This window comes from Pollicipes pollicipes, unplaced genomic scaffold (assembly GCF_011947565.3).
Source record: "Pollicipes pollicipes isolate AB1234 unplaced genomic scaffold, Ppol_2.1 Scaffold_4219;HRSCAF=4965_pilon_pilon_pilon, whole genome shotgun sequence".
In the NCBI taxonomy this organism is placed as follows: Eukaryota; Metazoa; Arthropoda; class Thecostraca; order Pollicipedomorpha; family Pollicipedidae; genus Pollicipes; species Pollicipes pollicipes.
This window is the reverse complement of record NW_023596448.1, coordinates 22002873-22030256: the sequence shown is the minus strand read 5'-3', so window position 1 is coordinate 22030256 and position 27384 is coordinate 22002873. Positions and strand designations below refer to the sequence as shown.

Sequence of the window (27384 nt, the reverse complement as noted above, 5' to 3'; positions counted from 1 at the left end):
TGGAAACCAATTAGTAGGTTTTATTCCTGCCGGACGACATCTGAACATCGTTGAGCGCTAGCCCTCAGGCGGCCCATGACAGTGCCGAGGGCTTAAGCACAAATATAGATTATAACGCCCCGCCTTCAAATGCATGTCAAGATGCCACCAGCATCCAAACGCGCAGTTGCTGACAACGTAGTCGTGTAACATGGTCAAGCACACGGCCAGGAAGCATGTGTAAAACATGACCCGCAATTCTGTCTGAAGCACGACAGCGATACATCTGCAAGTGGCGGCTCTTAGTAAAGCCCTTGCCACAGCGGCGGTCAGCGCCCCCCCCCCCCCCCCGCGCCCATTCACAGCTCGGCATCGGCGTCTTCCTGGATGGCGTCGAAGCCGTGGTTGACGGTGCCCCCGTTGGTGTCGGTGTTTCGGCGTTCTCTGACGGTCGGTACCGACCGCGGTGCCGGGCCAATGAGGCTCCGGTACATGGTCACTGCAGGGGAGGAGTGTCAGGGTCAGAGAGACGGACGCCCCCGGCCGCCGGCACCGCCTGCGGCGCCCGGACCGATACATCGTCACTGCAGGAGGGTGTCAGGGTCGGAGAGGCGGACACTCCTGGTAGCCGGCGCAGTCGCAGCTCCGTAACATCGTCACTGCAGGGGAGGAGTGTCAGGGTCGGAGAGGCGGACACCCCTGGTAGCCGGCGGCCCAATCGCAGCTCCGTAACATCGTCACTGCAGGGGAGGAGTGTCAGGGTCAGAGAGGCGGACACACCCCGGTAGCCGGCGCCAGTCGCAGCTCCGTAACATCGTCACTGCAGGGGAGGAGTGTCAGGGTCAGAGAGGCGGACACCCCCGGTAGCCGGCGCCAGTCGACAGCTCCGTAACATCGTCACTGCAGGGGAGGAGTGTCAGGGTCAGAGAGGCGGGACACCTCCGGTAGCCGGCGCCAGTCGCAGCTCCGTAACATCGTACAGCAGGGGAGGAGTGTCAGGGTCGGAGAGACGGACACCCCCGGTAGCCGGCGCCAAGTCGCAGCTCCGTAACATCGTCACCTGCAGGGGAGGAGTGTCAGGGTCGGAAGAGGCGACACCCCTGGTAGCCGGCGCCAGTCGCAGCTCCGTAACATCGTCACTGCAGGGGAGGAGTGTCGGGTTCGGGGAGGCGGACACCCCCGGTAGCCGGCGCCAGTCGCAGCTCCGTAACATCGTCACTGCAGGGGAGGAGTTGTCAGGGTCGGAGAGGCGGACGCCCCCTGGCCGCCGGTACCGGCTGCGGCGCCGAGCCAATGAGGCTCCGGTACATCGTCACTGCAGGGGAGGAGTGTCAGGGTCAGAGAGGCGGACGCCCCTGGCCGCTGGTGTCAGTTACAGCTCCGTAACGCCGTCACTGCGGGGAGGAGTGTCAGGGTCAGAGAGTCTCTGTACGCGCTCTCTTCCGTGACGTCATGCTCCTGGCTATGCATTATCTATCATGCAGTCAGCGTTATTCAGATTGGGATAACGTCCTGTCTCGTGATTTCGTATGCCGGGATTAGCCGACCCTCGCGTCTGCCACAAGTTGCTTGTCAAAAACGAATGTACTAAACAATCATTGGGATATATCATGAATATACTCCACATTTCCAGCAGCCACTATGGCCGTGAGTCTGCTAGTGACCATGATAGCTAGTAGAAGCGTCAGGTATGTACGTTATCTAGCTCAACAAGTGCCTGATATCCTCGTTCAACCATTTCCTCTTTGTATACATTTGCTAGTTTTTCTCAGCACGAGAACTCATAACGTTTTAAAAACGAGAACTTACGTCTTTCTTGGTCGGAAACGATCATTACATAAAGCTAATCGGATGAGCAGCATGATGCTGTATACAGAAAAATATAAGATCACCTCTTTCGGGACTTTTCGACATATCATCAGAATAAGATTTTCTTATTGTTTCCCTGCGAACTTTCTTGCGTGCATCAGGCACGACATTCTGCCCTCGAGATGCCCCAGTTCTCCTCCAATAAAATTTTTATGGACTACTTCCCTGGCTGACACGTAAGTCGGTGAAATGGTTTTGTTAAGTGAAATGTGAATACAGATCGCTTTGCACCATCTGTCATGCACGGTGGCGAGTGCCCCGGGACAAAGCCGACCGAGGCACGTGCGTAACTGGACAAGCGTGCATCATTTTGTGGGAACGAATCGCGGTCCATCAGTGCAGAGAGTATTCACCACATGAACTCCGGTGAGGCAAAGACAACGACGAATGGATGTCACCTGCACTATGTAAAGATTGAGAACCAGTAACGAAGTGGTTAAACTGCAGCACCGACAACAATAGCAGCACGTAAATGCAGTTCGAAGGCTTTCGAGATACTTTAAAAATGAAAAATGTAATACGGGCACACCAACACGTCGGCCCGAGGTCAGCACAACGGCCAGCACCGCTGAACCTGGCTGAAGCCCACGCCTGCCGGTCCGTACCTCACGTCCGGGGATCCGCACCTTGTCTCCCGAGCTCGGTGACCTGTCTCCCGAGCAGCTCGGTGACTTATCCCCCGAGCTTGGTGACCTATTTCCTGAGCCCGGTGACCTGTCTTTTCGCGCTCGATGGCCTGTCTTTCGAGCTCGGCGACCTGTGCCCCGAGCCCGGTGACCTGTATCCCGAGCCCGGTGACCTGTGTCCCGAGCTCAGTGACCTGTCTTTCGAGCTCGGTGACCTGTTATCCCGAGCCCGGTGACCTGTGTCCCGAGCTCAGTGACCTGTCTTCGAGCTCGGTGACTTGTATCCCGAGCCCGGTGACCTGTATCCCGAGCTCGGTGACCTGTATCCCGAGCTCGGTGACCTGTATCCCGAGCTCGGTGACCTGTATCCGAGCTCTGGTGACAAGTGTATCCCCAACTCGGTCGCCTATGACAAGAGGCCACCACGACCCACCCTGCCCAGCGTGCCGCCTCGTGGAGCGTGTCGGGTAGCTTGATTGAGGGTACGCGTCTCCGGCAGAGAGAGCAGAAGGACCACCACACACCATCACCAGCACGGCCAGCACGATCTCAGGCAGGTGGGTGTAGTGATGCGCCCTGTAACAACACGGAAAGCTGGGGTTGCCCTGTCTGAAATGACCAGTAAAGCTGGACCACTCCGCCTAAAACGGAATGTAAGAGTGTCTTACGTGGAATAGCCCCATGTATGGAATGTCCTCTGATAGTGAGAAGTTTTCAACGTTTCGATACATTGCATGTCATCATCAGGACGAGCGCAATGCTGCAAAGTTATCTAGTATCTAAATATCCTATCTTTCGTTGTAACTTTGCGCCATTGTACTCGTCCCGGTAATAATACGTAATGTATCGAAGCGTTGACAAGTACATGAGCGGTAGCGACTGCTATCCTTGCCATAAAGTTTTTACTATATCTTGCATGGAATAGTTACAAAGCTTAATCTGTAATAACATTGAACTTAACTCAAACATGGATCGAAATGATAACTTCAAATTCAAATTAAGTTGAAGCCATAAATTCAATTACAATTTCAGTCCTTCCTTACAAGCCGTCAACCTCGCCCAATCGCATGTCGGTTTGAGTCCATCCCACCATTCGTTTCCCGCCCCATATACTGACCAACCGCGCCACAAACGGCGCGAACACGGCGCCGAATTTGGAGCAGGCAGAGCAGGAGCCGAGGGCAGTGTTGCGCAGGCCCGTGGGGAACACCTCAGCCGAGTACACGAACACCAGACCGAATGAGGAGCTGATGCAGAGCCGGGCCAGCATGGTGAACAGCAACAGCGGCCAGTCTCGCTGGTACTCCCCTGAAGGAGATGGGACAGAGGTAGAGGCGGGCCGGCATGGTGTACAGCAACAGCGGCCAGCCCCGCCGGAGTTCTCTGGAAATGACCGAGACAAACGTGAAGGGGAGCCGGCAGCGGCAGCGAACGTTGTTGGTGCGCCTGCAATGGGAGATGGGGCGGGAGTGGACGCGGGCCAGCAGCACCACCCAGCCTCGTCGGAGCGCTGCTGAAAGAGACAGCCGGCGGAGCAGGGGTAGGGTTATCGTGACACGGAGCCACGTCTGAACTTCATAAATATGGTCAGACGTCCCTAGACTCGCTCGCTTCGTTTCGCTCACACCGCTGCAGATCACAACCCCCCCCCCCCCCCCCCCCGGACTTTTGCTCCACCCTTAGCGAGCAGCGAGCGGCGAGGCCTTGTACCTCGGCGAGGCGCGTGACGCGCTTACTGCCGCAGCCAGTGGTAAATGTCAAACCCGTCTGAGGCTCGTCTCCGCTGTCATCTGCGAGGGCCGCATGTCGCGCGTAACTGACAAGACAATGCTCTTGTAAACTAAACAATGTATGGAACCCATCCACGGCAAGCTGAGGCCAGACGATGACTTAAGACCATAACAGCAGACGATGGCTTAAGACAAAAATAGCACACACTATCCTCTAGAGTTTGGCAATGGAGGAAAGGGTCTCTTAAGTTGGCCCCCTGTCCCCTGCAACCGACTGCAACTGGAACTCACTGTCCGTGACAATCATCTCACGGTAGCTCCAACAATGGTATCATCCAACAATGGTATCATCCAACAATGCGGCGGCATCCCGTACAAACGAGCGCAAGCCACAGCGAGCGTAGGTTTTCTCCGTTCATTGCCATCCAACTTTGTTGTTCTTAACCTAATGGCAGTCTCTTGTAGCGTTTTGTCATTGCAAAGGTTAACTCGATCGCAGCCAACAGTGAGTGGAGATTTACTGGTGACGTTCTCCACCGCAGGTATTTTTTTATAATTCCAGAACAGGTTTTAAAACTTCTCCGTTGCAGATTGAGATGCCTGATCATTGGGCGTCAGGCTGCTAGAGCATTAACAGCTAAGGCCTTGGAAGCAGGCAAGCATGCAGAGGAAATAATCCACTTCACTTCACTTCACTTCGCTTCACTTCACTCGTGGCCGAAAGCAGCATACGCCGCATTGTGTCGCTCCAAGCGATCAAGTGCTGTTCTTTCCAAGCCTTTTGGTGGCATACATGTCCGCAAGAATGTGGCATCGAACCGAAGAAGTGAGGATGACATGCCAAAACGTGTCCGCCATGGATCACAAGATCCCTCCCGTGATCATCGATGCGAGCGGCACCTTTGAATCGTTACCGCATATGTGTTCACGTCCAAATGAAGTCGCCGTCGCACCAACCATGAGCACATTTCAAAACCTGAGGAATAAACGCTAGTCTTCCCACTGGCATAAAGCCAAGGTGGCAGCTGTGAGCACTGTCGCACCTGGCCCAGGGCATAGTCTGACATGCTGCCCGGGGGATGATCCCCACCAGCGACTGCCAAATCCCCCCCCCCCCGCCCCCAGTAAACCGTGAAATCCACCAGTAGAAACCTTGATCTACCGGCAGCTCACGCCCGACATGAAGTTCGGAAAGGTTCAGGCGGAGATCGGAGTCGTGGTGGACGCATGCGTTCTGTATGGGGCCAAGCATGCTAAGGTGGGAGGCTGCTCTTAAATAAGAAAATAAAACCAAAGCACGAGCGAGAAAACGCTTTGAAACGTAAGACATTTCAGGCTGGTCGGGTCAAACGGACGGACAAGTCCGATTTTGTTTTGTGTACCGAAAAGTAGTATCGTATGTTCTCGATCTTTTTTTACACGTTCACGTCTGCCAGTTGGAAATAAATGACGTAGATGTGTGCCGAAATTTGGGAACGATATAACCAACAGGTGGCACTCATGGTTATGACAGTTATGCTGGATTATTTTCTAGTAGTTTCAGTTTCATGGACAGCTGCGACCGCAAGCAATTGAAAGACCGCGTAAGAAAGCGGCGAATCCAACTAGCGGGTCAGCGCAAAATGTATAATTCGGAACATGACCAGCGTGACGTCACGCAAATGGCATCCATTCGCAAGTGGGACCTGTCCTATTACCCCGGGGTCTGTCGACCTCGGGTCAGACTGCTTACGGCAACGACGAGTTCTCTGAGGGGTTTTGGAGGCAAACACAGTTCGTCCCTCGGTTCTTTTCATGCAGCGTCGTAATGCTTATGTTAGATTTTGTGGACCTGGGATGTAGATGACCCCTCTTACCACACTCCCTTGACACTTCCCCGTGCAGTTTTCCCAGGGGAGTGTAGGGACGGAGAGGGCAATGGGGTCAGCTTACTATGTGTCCTTTTTGCTTTCACTGTCCGTGCTGACTCCCCATGTCTGTCGTGTGATGCATTGTGGGTCCAAATCGTAGTAATGTCTCGTAGGTAATCCTTTCTTATCGCGTAGGTTGTCACGGCCTGTGCAGAGCATGACCCATGCCAGTCTCCGCATACATATCATTATTCAACACGGATAATTCGCTGGTGTTTGGATATTAATGAACACGCACATGCACTCCTTAAGCTCCCTTGCACATCTATGCATCAGTGTAAGCCAACGTACTCACGCAATCCTGATTTCTGTGATGGCTCCAAATGTACGGCTTATTTCTACTCGTTACAAGCAAGGGAAGGAGAAAAAACTAAACAAGTTTACTGAAGCCGAGTTCAGCGCGCCGTTGGCATGCAAAACGTCTTGTTTATTGTAAAATGACATCGCATGTTCTCGATTTTATTCTCACGTGCGCACTTGAAATTTTCAACTGTAAATATTAGGTTAGGAATTTATCAACGAATGCCATAAATTTAGTCAAGAGAGACACGACCCCACGAGGCTTCCATTTGCTTACTCCGCTGTCTCTGCGCAGTGGCTGATACTTGCCTCTAGCAGTTCATGAGGCAAAAGTCATGCCTCCGCTCCCGAGCCCGCCCAGGCGAAAACGAACAAGTTAGCTATCACTTGCTCAAGTCGTGTACTGAATGGCCACAAAACACCTTTGGAGCCCATTCAGAATCATACGTTGTGGACTAGGGATACTGGGATGCATTGAAAACAAAACGAGCCCACTTTTTAAAATACGACATGCGAATGAAGCCGTGTAAAGCTCAACCACGCCTTGTGCTGGGTGACTGGTTATCACTGCGCCTTCTATTGCATGCCGGAATGGCGATCCCGTCGCGTTGTTTTTCGCTCAGCCGTTGCATTTCTGACTATCTTACCACTGCCGTAATGCCTCGATACCGCTCAGTTCCAGACGGGTCCACAATTCACAGGTTTTTTCGAGAACTTACTTTTGCGACATGTGCGATGGGCGTCAAGTATCGCTGAATAAGAAACCTTAACATTCAATCCCCGCGACCGTCTTCGATCTGTGATCTGCATCTTTTGCACTGGCGCTGTTTGCGCAAATCGGCGCCTTCTTTCCGATGGGGGCGCCAAGATTCATCGTTATTCACGCAACGAGTGGAATTTCTTTTCGCAATTTTTTCGTGCAGAGTCGTCAGCGCGCACGTGCACCCCTCACGCCACTTACATGTGTGCTGTGAAAATTGTGAAAACTGAAAAATTGAAAACTGAAAAGCATAAGGTCAACAAGCCAAAGAAGACAAAAAGACAGACAGACACACATTTGTGTACATAGCGTATTATGTGATCTCCTCGTTGCAACACAAAGTCAATACAGAAATGCCTTACGCCTCTATATTGTGGCTGACCTCATTCTGCGGTACGCGGCCTAATCAGATTCTCACAAAGTTCGTTTGGTTCTAGCCAAAAACAACTGGAAAATGGAAGTTGTATGCGACTGTCGGCATGACAGGAAGGTCCGCAAAATGCGCAGATTTACCCAGAATTTGACTGGCGAAATCCCCCCCCCCCCCCAGTGATTCTCCCTAACCCACCCAGTGATAGTCTTAAAACAGGCCTTGACCTGGCTGTACACTTCCATCCAAAGTATAAGACAAATCCACATTCCCAAGCGATTTACCTGGCGTCTTTTTGCCCGGCTTACCTCTGCTGAAGCCGATAGTGGCCAGTAGGCACACGCCGCTCAGCTGCATGAAAGCGAAGATTGCCCAGCGTCTGCCGAGCCAGAGGCAGACTCCGATGCCGAGCAGGTAGCCCGCGAGCTCCACTGCGCCGCCCGCCACCGCGTTCAGGAACACGTCGCCGTCCAAGTCGTCGAAGGAGAAGAGCAAGCCGTAGTAGGCGAGCCCGTTGGCCAGCCAGATGGCCCAGACGCGGAGCGTGTGCCAGCGCAGCTGGCGGTGGCGCAAGTAGCTCTTTCACGTGCACGTGCGTCCGTGCCTCGTGCTACGGGAGGGAAGAGGGGGGGGGGGGGGGGCAGGGGTGAGCCGAGGCGTCCGTACAGCGCCAGCAGAGGTGTCACTTGTAACGGGTCAGATGGTGAGTAATTTTATTATGAAGGTATCAGATGGTGAGGGGCATCGTTTGGGACGCGCATGGACCAATGACGGGTTTCACTCGGATGTGCTGCGGAATGTTGAGGGTGTCGTTCGAAGGGTGCTGGATGTTAAGAGGTGTCATACCGAGCGGTGGGGGTGTAGTATGGAGGTTGTTGGGCGGCCAGGGTGTCGTTTGACGCCTGCCTGGTGTCGTTTGGGAGCAACCAACCCAACCAACATTTAATAAAGTGTTGGTTGGGAGTGAAAGGTGGCACTCGGATAATTCACTCCATCCGACAGTCCAGCTGCTTCCCAAATGATATGTACGCAAAATTGTGTACCCTAGCACGTGGTATATAAGCACGTGCAGCACGTGAGAACGTCACTCATCAGCATATGGCACATGCCAGCTGGCATGGGCATGCACTCGTGCAGTCAAGGTTACGTTCTTAGGCAGCAGCCGGTCGCGTTTCTCATCGCTCACTGAGTCCGACACCACCTTGCATTCTAAAGCAAATTTATTCATGAGGATATCAAGTTACTACAGACGGACACGTAGGAATATATTTCGGTTGTCGCTTGGCTCACCTGTGGCACCAGCTGCACCGTTTCGTCGTACTCCCTGTCGTTGATTTCAGCGACTGACTCGATGATGGCCTCGGCACTGTCAACCATCCCGGCGGCCAGCAGCCAGCGGGGCGACTCCGACACTGCCCTGCCACACGGCGTCACGTGACGAGGTCAGGGAACACGCCGCTCTGCCCGGCGGGGTCACGTGACTGGGTCGGGAGACGCGCGGCCGGGCTTTTAAGCTGGGCCGGTATTAAAGCCAGCTTAGTAGCTGCTGATGAGTTACCGGCGCGTAAGGTGAGAAGCTCAGTTGTCTTTACCCAAACCACCGGCTTTGGCAGCCAGGCCAGGACGAGGTTTGGGTTGGATTAATGCCTGGCTTTTTACAGCAAACTTGGCCTCGGTCTATTATGATATGAAAGCATAGATAACGAGTGTTGTTGACTGTTGTAGTTCATACCCATGCCCAGAAAAGGTTTCCCAGTACAGAGGCACTATATCCCCACGTCAAACGATACCGTACAAGAACGCTCCCTCGCTGTCACTGACCAGTAATAGAGGATGAAGAGAACCAGAGGAACGCTGATGGCTAGCTGCAGATGCTGCCAATTGGTGATGAGGTACGCGATGCCGGCCAAGCTGATGAAGCCGAAGGCGAAAGGCACCTGAAACAGCAGGCCCAGGACGACCCTCCACTTGGCTCCCACGATCTCCATACCTGCCAACAAAGCCGGAATATCACGTTCAGAGGTCACCACATAGGGGCTGACACGACCACAGCTTTCAGTCGCTGAACCTGGTACGTAACCAGAGCTTTTCTGAAATTCCGAAGATACACTTAGGCCATTATCAGACTGTCAAACAGCTTGATGCAGGAGTAATTTGTAGTAGTTGGAAACGACAAAACGCAGTGGCGTAGGCAGGGGGGCGTTTTTGTGACCACGCCTCAAACCCATGGTAGTGGTAAAGATACCGTGGGGCCGACAGAACCTGCGGTGTTTAGCTGTTTGAAACGCTGCCCGGGCTTCTAAAGCATATGTAAACGAATTCTGAAACATTAAATAGGGGCTCGAGCCTAAAAAGCCCTCCGATTTAAACAACAATGCTCTTGTAGCGACGAAGAGACCCCAGGTTGGAAGTACCCCTCATGACCTGATTAGTCCCGCCAGGGCAAAATCCTGGCCACGCAACAGCCATCCCACTTATATAATTAACATTGAATATTACAATCAGACACGAGCCATGACAGCACTCAAAAATTCGGTGCTGGTCCCAGACCGAGTCGGGATATCTTGCGTGCGAGTCCTGGTCTCGAACCCTGGCACAGTGTGTCGGTGCCGCGCACGAGTCCGAGGCTTTGTCTGAGTCCTAGTCTCGCGCGCCAGAATCCGGATGCGTGCCCATTGGCTTTCCATGGGACTCTTCGTGCGTGCAAAAACAATCAAGGGTTTTGAGGATAAAAATAGCATGGAATCGTAACTTAACCTGATACTATCACTGTATACCTTTTCCCCATCGTACATGCTTTGGTACCAAAATGTAAACGCATAAACGTCAGTGCAAATCAAACTCAGCGATCTGCGCAAGAGTTTTACCATGGTTACGTCGCGCCGGTTGATAAAATGTGATCTTGATGAGCTGAGTTGTAACTCAGCCGCGTCCAGCCCGAAGCGAATGCTGGTTTCGTTTGTTTGAGAGAAAGTCACGGTCCCGGTTTTCCACAACCATCGGTTGCGAGTCTCGCTCACATTCCTTTAGGCTTGAGACTGCGTCCGAGTCCATGTTAACTGGTCTTCTAGCCGGCCAGTCTGGATCAGCGCTCGATCCACTCAGTCCGAAAATCTATCAGTCCGGGATGTACTCTGCGTCCGGGCGACCCCAATCTTGTACCCTGATATTGATTGTTGCTGGCGCGGGGTCATTTGGAGGCCACTCACAGAAGACGAAGTTGGTGATGTACACGGCCTGGACAGCAAGGGCCAGGATGAAGCGCAGCACGATGTACAGCATGATGCTGTTGGAGAAGGTGACGGCCACTGCCGAGATGAGCGTCAGCCCCAGGAGACAGAGGATGGCTGGGCGACGACCAAACCTGCCCGGCAAACGATAGAAGCCTCACAAAAACAGTGCGGGAAGGGCGGAAGTCAGAAACGTAATCTTCAGGGCCTTGGATTTGTTCGTGTATTTCACTTCACTCACGTTTTTGGTGGCGCTTATAACTTTTGTCGATGCTCTGAAAGTCACTGGGCAACTGCCTTCACAGAAACAAAAAGAGGCACGTACGCCAAGCACGAAGGCAATCAGTGCCGAACCTGTGCGAATCCTTGCAAGACATGTGGGCGCTCGGGGATCGTGGAACATCCTTGGATTTTATCGCGAGCCGCAGCGCGGAGGCATGTGACCCTAATCAGTCGGTCACAGCGCTCCTCCAGCTAACCGCGCGTGCCATCATCGCCGTGGGGATTTTATCGCCTGTCATCACCGTCGCTGTCAATACAAAGCGCGCGCGACAGGGCCCGGTCAGAGGATGCCCTCGCATGACCCGCGATTCCCCGCTCATCGGCAATTTGCCTGGCTGTAGTGTAACTACGCGCTGCTGGCCGGCCACAGGCGGCCACCGGTCGGCGCTGGACCAGCGCAGAGCACATGCGGCAACGCTTGAGGGAACGAGAGGGAGGGAGGGCTGCGCGCGTGTGGGCCAACGTCACGGCCAGCATCGCCGAGGAGTGCAATATCGCGCGGCTGGCGACAGCCTGCATACTTCGGCGGGCGTTCTCCCGTAATCCTCGCAATGGGTCCGCTTTTGATATGTTGGGCCAATGGTTAGCCGTTTGAATGGTGCGCGAGCTGCACGCAGTTCTCTTGACGAAGAGCGGAGCCATTTCGACGTCCATTTAGTAAATTAGTTCACGGATTAGTAACAAAATAGCTTTGTCGCTTTTCTAATTTGCTAAGAAAAGTTCGTAAAGTGATTTCAGCTAACCTAATCGAACCTAACGTGGTCATTTAACATCGTCGTGAGCAATCCCGGGTCGATATTCCTGAACTTCTACTATAATCATGAGGAAGCCAAACATTCTCATGTCTTTCTTGGGACTGAATAACACCTAGTGATGGCCGGAGAGAAGCCGAAAATTGTGAAGCATCAGCACAGCAGACGACGGCGATAGGCTGCATAACAATTCCATCCGAGAGAATATTTGTTATATTCTACCAAAGTTGGATTTCTTATATTCCACCAGAGTACAGGTATTATAGGGGGGCTCGAAACAGTTCGGGGTTTTTGTCGGTTGACCACACGCAAAATTTGTGTGCGAGGTGATTTTTCTGAGCGTGCAGCTGCTACTTCTGATGTTATGTATGTCCATTATCGGTTAGATTGCCGAGTATAAGATATTTAAGACATGTAACTTCCTTTGTGAAATTTCTATTCAAGTGGGACTTGAGTAGCAGAGCATTTTGTAGATTATCAGACATAATTCACATAGTTGTGGTTACGTCTGGATTATATCAAATAGAACCAGAATCGATGTACGTCTCACATACTTTAAATAGCTTCTGAAGACCAGCAGCAGATGGGAACAACCGACCAAGATTTCTGCGCACAGCGGGCGATACAGCAGCCGGTCCCCACGACAACAGCCGATTTAAATATCATTAACAGATTAGCTTAAATCATCAAGGTATACATTGGACAAGCGCGGAGACATATTATAACCTTGCTTAACTCCGTTGGATATTTTAAACATGATTGACAGCACGCCGCCCCACCTTATAAACAGCGACGGATTCAAACACGAATGGATCTGCACGCACGAAATGCGGTTCAAGCAACACGTGTTACAAATTTGGTCTAGCTTCCTCCGTTGTACGTGTTTCAAAAGGCAAGTTCTCATAATCCTTCTTAATGCCTTGCTGGCAACCGTAGAACGTGAACAGCGATGTGAATGGTATAGCCTTTCAGGTCGGCAGCTTATTAATTAAACTTGATTGACTTAAGGAGGTTAATTGATTTAGTGTTTGTCTACCAAATGACGCTTGAGACAGTGCTCGAACATTGAGTGCGTGGGTCTGGCCCTAGTTCTGGCGTCCGGAGACAGTGCTCGAACATTGGGCTCGAACATTGAGTGTGTGGGTCTGGCCTTAGTTCTGGAGTCCGGCCAGGCCTGGTAATTTCAGTCGGCGACATCGATGAGTTTCAGTTACGTATATAAAACAAAAGATGCGATCGCAGAGCGATAGTCTATACATTCCAGTGGCAAAATTTGCATTGCAGAAAAACGTCAATATCTTGGGTGACTATTGGTCACCGTGAAATGGACTTCACGTCTAGACAGTCTTCAAACTCTCTCAATATATGTTTATGTCGCTGCATTCTCTATCGTGACCGCATTCGAAAAGGTTAGCATAAGTTCAGCTACTGGCACAGCCGTGATTTGGACAGTGTTGGGATCGCGCACTAACTTGAAGGTTGTACTTTCGCCAACGGTGTTTGCTCGGTTTCACTTATTTGTCTGTTTCTGGTCACCGAGGTCTAACAGTAACATTTAGAACATCCTCGGACGGGCCGTCACGTTCTTGCACCCGCGTGTGACCCGGACCCAGGAATGCAGTCCCGCATTCCGCTGGAGGGCTTCAGCCCAGCTTCCACAACCTTGCCGCCAGCCCCCCTCCCCCAACTTCGATAGGAAAGAGGCTTAAATCCATGGAGAAATTCGAGTTAGCGTGAGACTGGTGATTGTTGACCTCCACGTTGTTACCCGCCTAGCTCACGTTACAAGACATTCAGCCGGTGTGATCCGTGGCAGACACCAACACCCCATTTTTGCTGATATTGTTGCCTGTCCTCGCCATCGCCCAAAGAGTTGTCTCACGACCATTCTGGCGACACTCCCACGCCCTGTCGCTGGAAGCCTAGCCTGGCTCCGCTCCGTGTGATTCGCAACTGCTTCAAGGTCAGTCGTGTCTCCTGCTGTGTTGATGGGATGTTGAGAACGATATTTGGTGGAAATGGTGTTTTGCAGGAATAGCTCTCATGATCAGGCAGCCTGTTTGCAAAGACTTGAAGTTTATGCGGCACAAAGTTCAGGAATGTACCCCCTGCTGTTGAAAGCTGCATGAGCTGTGTTCAGTGGTTTCAAAGATCGTGCTAACGAGCAGCAGAGCTCGACCATGATATGCTGACTCATGGCTTCTTCTGTCTTGACATGCTCACCTCACCCCAACTGTTACAATAGGCTTTTTGGGGGAGGGATATGCAAGTGATTAATCTAAGCACGGGCCAAGGATGAAGTGATATCCCCTAGCAGTTGGTTACATGAGGACCAGTGTTACGTGCAACTCCTTTTCCATGATGAGTCCGCCGTAGGGGATCAGAATTTACATTTCTTAGATTAGCCTTCGCTCCTCATTTTGCCGTAACGACGGTGGATTTTCCAATGTTCTGGTAGTTGATAACTTACCTCGGGTACCCATTAAATACAGTCAGGTACCAATCGATTGTACGCTATTTTGACAGCCTCGAACGTCGGCACGTCATCTTCCAATCAGGTGCGAGCGATGTGTTGCAACTGACAACTGAGCATAGAAGCAGTTGCCCGCTCAGGATGGGCTCATGACAAACGTTCAAAAAAAGATTGATGGGCTAGCTATGCTTAATAAATATTTGCACTTGAAATCGTGAACACTTAAAAGTGTTCAAAGTCCTTGCCTAGCAGCTATAAGTTTACTATACAGTCATCTGCCGGATTCTTTTCTCTTTCGAGGGACATTGCACTTCAAGCTTGCTACATCCCTTGTCTGCTGTCTAATTAGTGGGGTACTTTTGTATAGGGAACCGTATCTCCTCATCTTAACGACATCAGGTAAGAAGACGACTGCTCGCCATGTCATCTGCGCATCACATCTTGCTGCCAACGTACTGAGAGTTCGAGCTTAACTTTGTCGAAGCCCTAAAAATGCGGTGCAGGTGATAGGCTGAGCAGCGTGAGCCGAACGAATTTTTGCGATGCAGGAGATGACGTGTTCCGCAGGCTGAGTACGGAGTTCTCGTGTGGCAATAATCTACCTTCAGTTTACCGGGAGTACTGGGTAAACAACATTAATCATGAATCGGCACTTTTAAAAGCGACGTTATAAAGCTGCGCTCATGATCACGATTAAACAACGTCAAGTAAAAAGAAACACAGGTATTGTCACAAGCTGAAAACAGCGTGAAGACAATGTCTCAAAATAACCAATTTAATGAGCTCCCACGTCCTGTCACCCAATGCGTGGTTTTACGCTAAGGGATGTTGCAAGCGCATTTCTGTTCTTCAGATATGTAAATCCGCACGGTGTGAAAGAGCGTCAAAATTTAACAGATGATGCATTGTACACACCTGCGTATACATACAAATTTAAATATATCTATACATTTATACATTTTTTATATACATCAGAGCATTTATATATATTTATATATATATATATATGTATATATATATATATATATATATATATATATATATGTTCATGCATATGACATCATCTGGTGGTCCGAGATCCTGATCGCTTCTGATCTACAGCCGCCTGACGACTGAAGCCGCCTGGAGCTGACGGGAGTTCACTGGTCTAAACATTTCTTTTGTGACTGAATGTTCGGGCTTCGACTCCCGTCATAGAACTGCTTCACTGACTCTTGTATTCATTAAGTGTGGCACGCTAGTCTTTAAAGATTTACTCATAACCTTTTGTATGAATAGATTTATGGGATCAGAGCTCACTTTAAGCAGTGTTTTTTTTTGCATGAGCCCTGGTCCTTACTATCCGCTCGTGGAAGTCTCAGTAAACGGCAGGACAGTACCTGGTGGCAAAAGTTTAACGTGCCTCAATGCCCTCGGCACGTTATGACCGATATCCTCAGCACGGTCCGTTCTGGGCTCTGACATCACCTGGCTTTTAGCATGGCCGCTGCTACCGGCCGTAGGGCATCCCACCGAAGAGCAAACAGCGTACTCCTACAGCGATTCGAACCCATATCGCCACGGGTGGATGAATCAGAGGACAAGCACTCTAACCAACTGAGCTATCGGGACGAACTAATTATTTGACATGACACATACTTTTGACAATAAGCGACTGAAGTCTGCGGGTCACGTACCTGTCGGAGACCATGCCGCCGAAGAACACGCCGATCAGCGTGCCGACCAAGTAGGAGCCCGTCACAGGCCCGATGAGGTAGTCGTATTCACAGACGAGGCCAAACTGTGGGAGCGGTCGGCGTTCCGGTCAGCTGGTCAACAGCACAGCTGAGCAGACCAAGCACGAGACCACCAACAAGCAAACGCGATGACCCGGAACGCAGGCGCCTTCCGACCGCAGCTGACTGGACTTGAGAGGAGAAGCAGGCTTTGAAAGCAGGTGTGACACTAGGGCCGCGCAGTAAACGGATGCTCGCCGTCCGCACAGACACCGGCTTATGTTACTGCACGGCCGTCCCGCGTCCATCCATGAAACCAGGCGCCGTGTGCCTGCTCACGGTAAGCGAGGCCGATGACTAACGTGCTCGCGTATGGTCCACTTGTGGAAGGCGTGGTCGAACTGCCAGCGGTCGGGTATCTTCCGCTGGTGCGGGCACTTGACGGTGGCGTTGGAGAGGGGCGGCGGCGGTCTGTCCGGATCGGGCGGCGCCGTGCTGTAGTTCAAGGCGAACACCCGACACCCGTCCCAGACGGGGTCACCGTGCTGTGTGCAGAGACGACGTCCGAGAATGAGGGTGCGAGCGCCGGACACGGAGCTGCCAACGGGCGCTCATGCTGCGGGTCGAGGCGCAGGATTGCCGCCGCAGGTTCCGTGGCAACCCATCTCATCCCGCTGAGTGGCAGTCACGACTTAGAAGGAGCGGTGCCAATGCCAGAAAATAGGGGGGGTGTTAAAGATTGCCGCATGGAGCTTGCTGCTGTCGTTCGAGGGTGTCACTTCGCCCTCCCTCCCAGCCCCCACATCACATGTAAGCCTTATGCCGAGATGTTTGATCACAAAGATGCTCGCTGCAAAGTGATATACTTGTTCAAATGTATGCGGAAGTTTGCACAAGCGAAAACATATGATATGAATATTGCGTATGATATGTGCATAAAATATGCGTAATGTCAGTAATTACGTGCAAAATGCTATGAACATAGTACAGCGGTTTAAACCTTTCGTAGAAAATTTCACATATGCATGAATGGTTGTGATTTGCACAAAAAAGACAACGGTTAACAGCTGCATGATGGTGCAGAACATGCATCTGGGCTCGCCTACTCGTTTTGACCAAGCTTGTACTCCACGCACGTTTTATTTTAAGTTAAATTTGTTCAGACAAAAAAAAAAACGCTGGTCACGGTCAAATTTATTGCGTGCAAACGCACTGAAGCATTGTGAAACTGCGTTTAAAGTGTCGTGATACTTGCTATCGAAAACTGCGCAGAAGTTTCCAGGGGTGATTAGAAGATGTAAGTCAACATGCTAATGACAGGTGTCCGATTTGCTTCAAACCCTCGACCGATTCCTCTCGGCACTGAGCACGTCCAGTGACCACTCCCTCCGAGGGTCAGTCAGAGTGTTAACGGGCCAGGCGACACTGCACCGGTCCCCGGGGATGTTAGTTCCAGGGCTGATATTCCAACGGCTGATACTCGTGAGTGTGTACCCGCCCTGCTGCTAACCTCTATACATGGCTCTGATGCGTCCGCATGCCAAACACCGATCGATGCCAGATGGCCGGGCGAAGCCAGGACGAGGGTCGGCATGGTGGCGATGAGAGGCAAAATGAATTCAACCACTCTGCTGATCCTGCCAATTTTGGGCCCTCCGCCTTATGATTCTTCAAAAAATCACACGGAAAAGCACAGACCGCATTCTGAGAAGTGGCACCGGAGCATGTAAACGGCTGATACTCGTGATGTCAGCTCCTTAGCACAGTAAGTACCAGAGCAGCGAAAAACATCCGGCAGGGCCGGGGAGCACCCACCGTTAGTGTTGTGGACACCCATACGAGCGCACACGTGCGGTGCGCACGTACGTGTGCGCCGCTGCACACGTACGGCGCACACACGTGTGCGGCACACGTGAGGTACGTTCGGCGCACACACCCACCTTGTCTACGGACCGAGGCGTGCTGTAGTGGCGCCACTGGTCCACCGTCCAGTTGGCGAACGCCGCCGGACGTGTGCACCAGAAGTCGGCGTCAGGCGGCGCGTGAAACACCACCACTAGCGTCTGCCACGCCACAGGAATACCTAGAAACCACATCGCCGGCGTCAGTCGTCAACAACAAGACAACGTCAATCGTCAACAACAAAACAACGTCAATCGTCAGCCTGCATCAAAAAGGCGCGGTAAAACATCGGGTTGGGAAGTCGCCTCTGCGTGAGGGGAACCGCGTGGGAGCACTACACCGAGAGGTGAGGGTCAAGGCCGCACGCATACTGGGATCGGCAGCAGACCGGTGTGAGGGGTGCCGGTAGTGTAGCGGTTAACGCGGATGCGTGAACCACTGCGCGTCTGAGAAACCAGGGGTACGGGGTTCGATTCTCCGCGGTGCCCGCCCTTCCTGCCAGGGTGAGAGGCAGGCGACGCCGTATAGCCTCAGCAGCTGAGTGCGTCGTAAAGCCCTAATGACATGACACACACAGACCGATGTGACGTCGCGCGTGGGGTTAATATCCTTTTGCATCACCGCCATGTCGGGGTGCCGGGCAGCCAGGGCAGTCCCGATGACGAAAAAACCGGTCGGCCAGGTGGCCAGCTCTGGCGGGCCCCGTGCTAGAGGCTGCATGCCAGGCAGCGCAGCCGTGCAAAGACAGAGCGCCATGTGAACTGTAGTAACCACATAAAAAAAACACTTAGAGATTTCAAATGAACGATCCGTGATATGCTGCTGCACGTGTCTTTTTCAGTTGCCATCTTAAAGCTTTTTCTGTTTTTTTTGGGGGGGGGGGGAAATGCTAAATCACACTATCAAGGATGCAGCTCCGAGAGGCTAGGGAGGATTTATTTCGGCCGAGGCTGCACAATAAAACACGCTCCTCTTCCTGCCGTTTGGATGATGGGCGAAGGGATGCGGAACAGTCGGAGTCAGGAACGTCCACACCTCTGCGCACTGTTACACAACATGACACACTATGTTGTGCTGGGGCGTGACAAAGCGGACCCGTGTTCAAAACGCTGTCAGATTATGCATGCGATGTCATGGAAAACGCGTGCCACGCGTCGACCAGTGGTGACGCTGCACCAACGTTAGTCTCGCCCACGTCCCGTGTTTGGGTGCTCACTGAAGAGAGACAGCACGATGAAGCTGACTATCTGCCACCTGCCGATGTCGCCGATCTGGTCCAGCAGAACGTCCGTGCGCTGCCGCTTGGTCCCGGCCATGTCGGCGCTACCCTGCAACGGCGACACGGGAGTGACGGGTCAACAGGACAGGGCTCAGCCGAGAACGAGCCACGCCGGTGGTGACCTGCGGCGGCACCTCGCGAGAACGAGCAGCACCGGTGGTGACCTGCAGCGGCACCTCGCTATATATATATATATATATATATATATATATATATATATAAATATATATATATATATATATATCCTTTCTTCTCGCTACAGCAGCCTGTTCGATGAATGATCATCCTAGTATGTATGTACGTGCATGACATCATGATTGTCACAGGTATTTATGGCATTCCTATTATGACCTTCACTGTATGTGTGCATGAGGTAGTCAGTACGCATGTGCGCTGCATACGAATGTGAAATGACATGCTAATGACATGCATGATGTGCAATGCAGTGCAATGAATGACATGCATGACTGACTCTGACCTATGCTAATCGGATATCCGGGACAGGATTCGTGAAAAGAATCCGTCAAAAGACCACGCTAATTACCAAGGAAGACTGCGGGTCATTCATCAAAGTGGCCACCGCGAGAGCTGTCTTTTAAACTTGTACACCGTAGGAGGAATGTAAGCAAAAGGACTGCAGCTAAGAGTGCTCGATCACCAGTGCTCTCACTGCATATCTCTCAGGTGCTTGTAATGCTTCTGTGGCAGACTGACGGGCGGGCAGCCCCCCCCCCCCCCCCCCTCCATTCTCGTGGTCACCTCAGCTAAGCGGACAAACACTGTCAGGCACCTACGTCAGCTGCACAGGACGGTAGAAAAATGGTCAACAGACGTCCGTCTCTGCACGCTCATCTGAGATGAGCCTGGGAAGTGTTTGGCGGGCCACGACGAGTCGAGGAAACTGGTTTAGCACGTATGCGCGCCAGCACCCAAGCCAGCCAGTCCCCCCCCCCCCTCTCTGATTAGTCGCATGGATCGCTGCAAGACGTTATCAGCAGACGGGACCTGGCGGCTTTTCGTCTCGTTAAAGGTCGCCGTGGACAGATGCATGCGGAGGAGACGGTGATCCTCGGGGGGGCGACTCGACGCCGCTGATTTCATCGGTAGTGGATTACACAATCCTCTCTGACGGAATGTCCTGCACGGATGGCGCTCGCAAAACTCTTGGCCAAACATGTCCGGCTTGTTAAGAGAATAAATTTGAATTGTACTTCATGCAAGATGTATGGGATGCAGGCCCCAGCAACTCCGCTTATAATAAACCCAGTATTCTTCCAAACGGACACTGCACATCCTGCATACCGGAGGCTCGCGAATGGAATACGGCCCTCGCCATAGCTGAAGGGATGACGAAAGATAATCCTAGAACGCGTGTCGCACCTTGGCCAGTGCTGAGTGCGGCGTCACAGACGAATCCGTCGCTGCGCGTTCCGCAACAGCAGCGAATGCAGACGAGACAAGTCGCGCGCACGGACTGCATGCTGATGCGGGCGAGGCCAAGCCCCTGTCAGGCCGAGGCAGCCCCTGTCAGGCGGCGGCAGCCTCTGTCAGGCGGCGGCAGCCTCCGTCAGGCGGTGGCAGTCTCTGTCAGGCGGCGGTAACCTTTGTCAGGCCGGGGCAGTCTCTGTCAGACCGAGGCAGCCTCTGCTAGGCGGCAGCGGCCTCTGTCAGACCGGGGGCAGCCTCTGTCAAGCCTCGTCAGCCTTTGTTAGGCCGCGGTAGTCTCTGTCAGGCCACGGCAGCATCTGTCAGGCGGCAGCAGCCTCTGTCAGACCGGGGCAGCCTCTGTCAGCCCGCGGTAGCCTTTCAGGCCGCGGCAGCTGGTGTCAGCCCGCGGCAGCCTCTATCCGCCTGTTGCAGCCTCTGTCAGCCAGTGGCGGCCTGTCAGGCTGCAGCAGCCCCTGTCGCCCGGACGCGCCCTCCCTGCGCGTCAGCAGGTACACCAGGGAGCTTATTACGCTGGCAGGCTGCTGCACACCAGCACTGCTTCATAGTGTAGCTGGCAGGGACGGTGCGCCACCGCGCCAGCACTGTCTCGGGGCGTAGCTGGCAGGGACGGTGCGCCACCGTGTCAGCACTGTCTCGCGGTGGGGCTGGCAGGGACGGTGCGCCACCGTGTCATCACTGTCTCGGCTGCCTGCTCACATGAGTGTAGTGACAGAGCACCACTGCGCGCGAGCTCAGTTTGTACTCTGGTCGCCAGGTGTTGTGCGTTGATGATGCCACTGAGCGTACTCCGATTGCTGCTTGTGGTGTTTCAGTGACGTCAAACGCTCTCTTATTTGGGTGTTCACACAAGATGCTATTCTTCACCGGGATGAAGTAAATAAATACCTGTTTGCTAACTACCTGGTCACAATACAAACCAAAGCATCACAATCATTTCATTGAAAACACATCAGCATGTATTCCTGCATCAATAGAGATGTCCTGATCATTTGATGTCCTTCAACTCAGCTTATCCCCCCCCCCCCCACACACACACCCTCATGTGCCCACCTGACCATCTGTGATAAGCGCGCCACAGACCAGACCGCAGAGCGGACCGCAAAGAGTAAATTTATCCTCAGCCGAAGGTGAGAGACACATCTAGTGATGCCTAAGCACGCCGTCTCGGTTTTCGGACAGCTGATCATGGCCAGAAATGCGGATACAGGGCTTTCCATACTGAAGGGCAGGGTGCGGCCCAAAGCACCGACAAATACTACTGAATAAACATCTTCTCAGCAGGAAATAGTTCAAAGGCGATCAGCAAACATGAACTCCGAGCGCTCTAAAAAGAGTCCGTAAGCGACTCCTTGTTCCCGGTAAATTGAGTCTTTCTGCAGCACGCGTCCGCCCTTTATATATTACGCGGTTCTCAGAGCAGGTTCTACTCATTTTACTGCATGTAAGGACTGTGACTCCGAATCTGAGTGGGAGTTCGATGAATCTGAATCTGATTCGGAGTCAAGTCTTGAGATAAGTCCTGCTCTGAACTACTGTCATGATGGATTTACATCGAGTCCGAGTCTCAAAATGGTGGCCTCGTTCTTAAGCCTTGGCGTTGCCTAGGGAAGCACGCGACCCCAATAAAGTCGCTACTCGCAGTCTGCGCCAACACCTGTGTTAACATCGCGCCATTTGCTGTACTCCCTGCAGCACCAGTTCCTGACATTACCCCAACTGCTTCGTTCCAGCTCACGTCAGGGGTTTTCGATAGTCTATATCGTGCCAGGACGTGGTTTAATATGCCTCTGTTATATGATTTTTACTCTAGCACGTGTACTCCGCCTTCTTCTTAGTTTTCCCTACCATCGGTGCTTTTTCCTGATATGCAAGCGACATCCTGAGATCAAAGTAGATCAATACAATAGAACGATGGATCACTTAGACTGGACTAATAGATATAACCCAAGTTGATGTCTAGTTTGTATCTCAGCATTTTACGCCATAGAAGCGAGGTTGGTCGGTGTTCCCACCTTGACACTTGGTGGCATCGTTCTCGCAATGGCAAGGGCAATGTCGACACCGAGATGTCATCGTTAGCTATTCTGCTCACGTTGAGCCTTCGTCATCGTTTTTCATCATAAGCGTTATGGTGCCATGATTGTTGCTTGTATTTCCACCTTCCTCATAGTTTCATTCCCTCGCCTACGACCTAAGTGCGCACCATGTAATTGAAGGGCATCATATGGCGATACTGTAATGGTGTGTACAGAGATCGAATGGTCCAATGCTGATTTGCTCGACAATTCGTTTAAATGTTTACGAAATGTGGCATTACGGCTGCAAGCTGCAAGCTGAGTGCAAGCCAGGAATGCTAATGCAAAATTAAAACGGCTCTGTCCTTGACCTCAGACGCAACTACGCCCTTATTTCCAGGGACAGTCTATGATAGAGATGACTGATGTCTGGTGCTATTGTAACTTCTCAAAGGGACCTTCAATAACGAAAACAATGTAGATCTTACCAGAACTACTTCTGTGCGAATATGATGCTGTTCTATACCATATCATACTACGCAATAATACACTACACTGATATGCCATACTGCATTCACAGCGTACTATAATGCACGTAGTTCTGTGCTATACTTTACTTTACATGACACTACACAGTTCCGTTATAGTGGAACGGATTGGCGTCCTCCAAGTCCAGTGATCAAAAGAAAATTTGTTCAGCTCAACATTATACATAGCCCTGCTTACATGATGTGGGCACCTGCCTGAAGGACAGTTGCACCCTTCCAACATGCAAAAAAAACTTCTGCTTCATGTGGGGCTGTAACGAGTTGCATTGTGTCCTCGGGTCTGAAGTCTAAACAGCCCCTGACTGAAATGCGAGACTGACGAGGCTGAGCTCTGTATGAGCAAAGAGAATCCGTGTGCCTGCCGTTCTAGAGGATTCTGGCTATAGAGGAAGCATAATGCCTGAGTAGTCAGTGTCTTCGGCTGTCCTGTGGGGGGCACTGGTTCAAATCCCAGTTGCGCCTTGCCCCCCCCCCCCCCCCCAAGCGCTAATATGGCCTCTGCTGTCATTCGTGTTTCATAAAAGGATGCAGGGTGACGTGTGGTGCACCCTTAATAAATGTCACATGGAAAAACCAGCGTGAAAATTCGGACAGAATGTTCTTGTAAGACACGATGCTGTTTGTATCAATCTACTGCCTAAAATCCTGCGCGTTTTCAGCTGAAAATTTTCTTGGTAGAGAATTGCTGAAAAATGTGTCGCGCAAATGCAGACTATCAGACACTTATTATCTATTCTTTGTCCGGCTTTGTTTCTGTTCAGTTGGAAGAGACTTATCAGGCTATGCGTCAGTGTCAGTGTCAGACACTTGACTCAGCAACAAATCTCGCCCCTTCGCTTTTTCAATGGTTCAGGACATCACGGCAGGCCTTTGCTTGGGACATCGGGAGCCAGCCTGATTCAGTGAATGTTCGGTGGTGTCAAATTAATGAATGCGTGTGTTGGGGCTCCGTTTAAAGGACAACAATTTAATGCTACAAAAAAGCGCCCAAAGTTAAAATTTTAATCTTGCAAAAAATCGTGCGCTTTAGCTGTTTCAAAACATAACTCCACTTGCTAGGCTTCCATTAGCACTCTGGTCTGCCTAGGTAGTTTTTATAACTATTTTCTTTGAATGTGATCGAAGGCATTCCAGCAAGTCCGTATAGTATTCGAACCTCAATGTCTAATAATCTGAAAAATTGGGCCAACTTATTATTATCTGGGCGCGGAGGCGTTATTGTGTATACTTCTGCGGGAGGGGGGGGATTTTGACTAGTCTATCACGTGTGTTTTAAACCAATCACGAGCACGTTTTTAACCAGTTACCAACGCTTTTAAGCCAGTTAAATACGCTATGTTAAGCCTATTGCAAACGCTATTTTCATACTACTAAATGGCATTTTAACTTCAACATCTAGTCGCGTGCATATTGGTATACGCTACATATTTAGTAGGGGCGGGGGCTGCTATGTGTATATCACCCCGTTTGGAAACGGACAGCGTGCTGCACATGTGGCGGACTTCACTCGGTGTCCTGAGTGTCCGCTCTCACGGAAAAAACGGATTTGCACAACTGCTCTATTAACACAACTACGGATACACTGAGGATAAAACGATGTACGCACCAATCTCCCCATATGTGCTATGAGAGATGATTTTTAATAATAATGGGAGTGTGCCGAATTATAATGCAATGCGATTACTGCCATGCGCTTAAAAAAAGATCGGTGGTATATTTTCGAACTACTTTATCACAAAGAGGGCGTCGAGGAATTGAACTGATACATTTTGCATGATGTGTTCCAAAGTCAAAGAAAGATTAGCGTGCTGTTAATTGATTCTTTGCGAAGTCACCGAACTTAGGTAAAAAGTCTAATTGTTTTCATTGTGACCGTTTCTTGCTTGACGACGACATTTAACCAGTACTTCCACGCGAGCGCGGGTCGCAACTCATAATGCTCAAGTGTAATGAGCGTAAGACTTTCCTTGTTTACGTTAACTTCAAACTCATGTCAAAGCGACGATCACAGTGCTTGTTACCGCGGCAATTCTGGTAACCCGTTCGGTTACCTGCCCCTTCTTATTCTGTACTTCCAGTTATTGACATGCCTGTTGAGGTCGTAGGAGTTCAGCTTTACTGTTAGGTGAAAGTACTTTTTGGCAGTACAAATGATGGATTTTTCCGTGACCTGTCCACGGAAAGTTAGCATGTGCACCTTTCTCTAGTCGGTATGTGTCAGACCACGGCACCTCGCGTGCATTTGTTTTTTTTGCGGCACGGTCCACCTTCCATGCAGGGTAAAAGATGAGTTTTCCCGGTGATCATATTGAACCGTCTTACTAAGCTATTTTCTACTAATTTAACCCAGTTCCAAGCTTTACACCAAGTTGCAGTTTACATGGGATGTGAAACTGCGTGGGCTTCCCACTTGAAATATAATATCAATTTTTCGTAAAAAACTTAAGTCGGTCAATGCTAGAAAATGAAAATTGAAACCATTGACACATGCGAGCGCAACTTAAATGGCATAAATCCGGGAATAAATCTGGTCTTTAAGTTAGTTTGAGTCAACTACATCAGCTTAGGCCGCTAACCGATTTTATACAGTGACGCCTCTGAGCGTGTCTGTCCAGGCTTCCGCTGGTTGAATCCGTAACGCACATGTTCGAAGAGGACTATAGTACTTACAAAAGCTCAAACAATCTAGACTTTTGAAGAGCGCACGCTTAACTTAAGAATATATTGTATCGTAACCATGCACTGTTTTCTTTTGTCTATGCAGTTTAAAAAAAAACAGCTTTTGCTCCAAAAATGTATTAAAATTTCTCCAAGGGGGACGGGGATAACTCTTTATGCAAATGCACTTCATTTACAAATTCTGCACGCTCCACCATTCAAATTTTATCAGAGATGGTCATGACTACTTACGATTTGCTTCCCTCACGACTGAAGAGCACAACAATGCCTGTGTGAATTCTCGCCGAGCTTGCACTCAAAGCGCTACTGTCGCGCCACGGACGCTCCAACGCGAGGCAGTTCGTCGGACGATAGCTCGCGTCACGGACGCCCTTACACGAGGCAGTTCGTCGGACGATAGCTCGCGCCACAGACACACCTCACAAGAGGCAGTTCTTCCGACGATAGCTCGCGCCACAGACACCCTCACAAGAGGCAGTTCGTCGGACGATAGCTCGCGCCACGGATGCCCTCACGGGAGGCGACACCGTCGGACAACGGCGACGCGACGCCCACTCCTGCGCCGCCACCCTCGCTCCACTGACTGCCCGGACGCGGTGCCGTCCCGCGCCCAGGCGGCCCGAGTCGGCGCCGTGAAGGCTGCGTGTCCCCCCCCCCCCCCAAACCCACCCAACCTGAACCGCTCCCAGATCTGGCCAGGGATCAGTTTGGCACAGCTGGTCAGAGTGGTGAGACTCGGGATCGCAGCGAGGTGCTTATGATGGTGTGCGGCGGTCGTGAAAGGCTTCCGTTTTCGGAACCGGTCTCGAATACGGCATGCTGTGCTCAAAAGTGGGAGAAAACCCATAGAACTACATAGGCTTATGGGCCAGTTCACTGTCACTGATGTCTTCCCGAAACACTAGGATGCTGTTCGTCGCGCTGACCACAGTGAACAATGATAGTACTGTTAGGTTTATTTCTTGTCGAACTACCAGGAGAAAGGAGAGATAGACGTATTGATATTTCTGCTACGTGCCTTCATCAAAACCATTATGAGCAGCGTATTTAAAATTTACTTAATGCAGTTTTAGTTTACCGCTCATAATATTTTTGGCAAAGACATGTAGCCGAAATATTGATGCATGTACCTTTTTCCTTTATGGTTATTCGGTAAGGAAAAAGGCTAACAATAATGTCCAATATATTTGCAATATTGCTCGCAAACGCACTTACCAAATTACAGCAAGTAAAGATTAGATTATTGAAGATTCGATCACCACATCTCTTTCCTGTTGAAATTACCGAGTCTGGCCATACTCACAGCCGGTCAGTATCCAAGCCGTATGGTTGGCGAGCGTGCGCGCGAACGAGCGTCAGTGAACGCGCTCCTGTTGAACTTTCATGGAGGCGTAATCCCAATGCATGAATCATACTATTTTTCAATATTCCCAAACGAGACTGACGTTAACAAGTCATTGTCTTGACGGCGTTGGCAGGATGACAAATGACAGCTCTCGCGTCCACTGTCACCGCT

General features: G+C 51.2%; 1 protein-coding gene across 1 annotated transcript; it reads right to left on the bottom strand.

The window, feature by feature from the left end:
- Positions 1-338: 338 nt before the first annotated feature.
- On the bottom strand, positions 339-26182 carry LOC119095007 (organic cation transporter protein). Its single transcript, XM_037217915.1, has 11 exons — positions 26100-26182; positions 19115-19226; positions 17937-18079; positions 16359-16541; positions 15958-16061; positions 10754-10908; positions 9366-9534; positions 8835-8961; positions 7853-8102; positions 3596-3782; positions 339-423 (listed from the first exon to the last, which is right to left on the bottom strand). The coding sequence occupies exons 2-11, from the start codon at positions 19212-19214 to the stop codon at positions 339-341; spliced, it is 1503 nt and encodes a 500-aa protein (XP_037073810.1). The 5' UTR covers positions 19215-19226; positions 26100-26182.
- Positions 26183-27384: the final 1202 nt, after the last annotated feature.

Coding starts and splice junctions, on each gene's coding strand:
- LOC119095007 (XM_037217915.1), bottom strand. CDS start 19,214: ATGGCCGGGACCAAGCGGCAGCGCACGGACGTTCTGCTGGACCAGATC. Junction 10,909..15,957: donor GGCGGCATGGTCTCCGACAG/GTACGTGACCCG, acceptor TTTGCCGGGCAG/GTTTGGTCGTCGCCCAGCCA. Junction 8,962..9,365: donor CTCTTCATCCTCTATTACTG/GTCAGTGACAGC, acceptor GCCGTGTGGCAG/GGCAGTGTCGGAGTCGCCCC.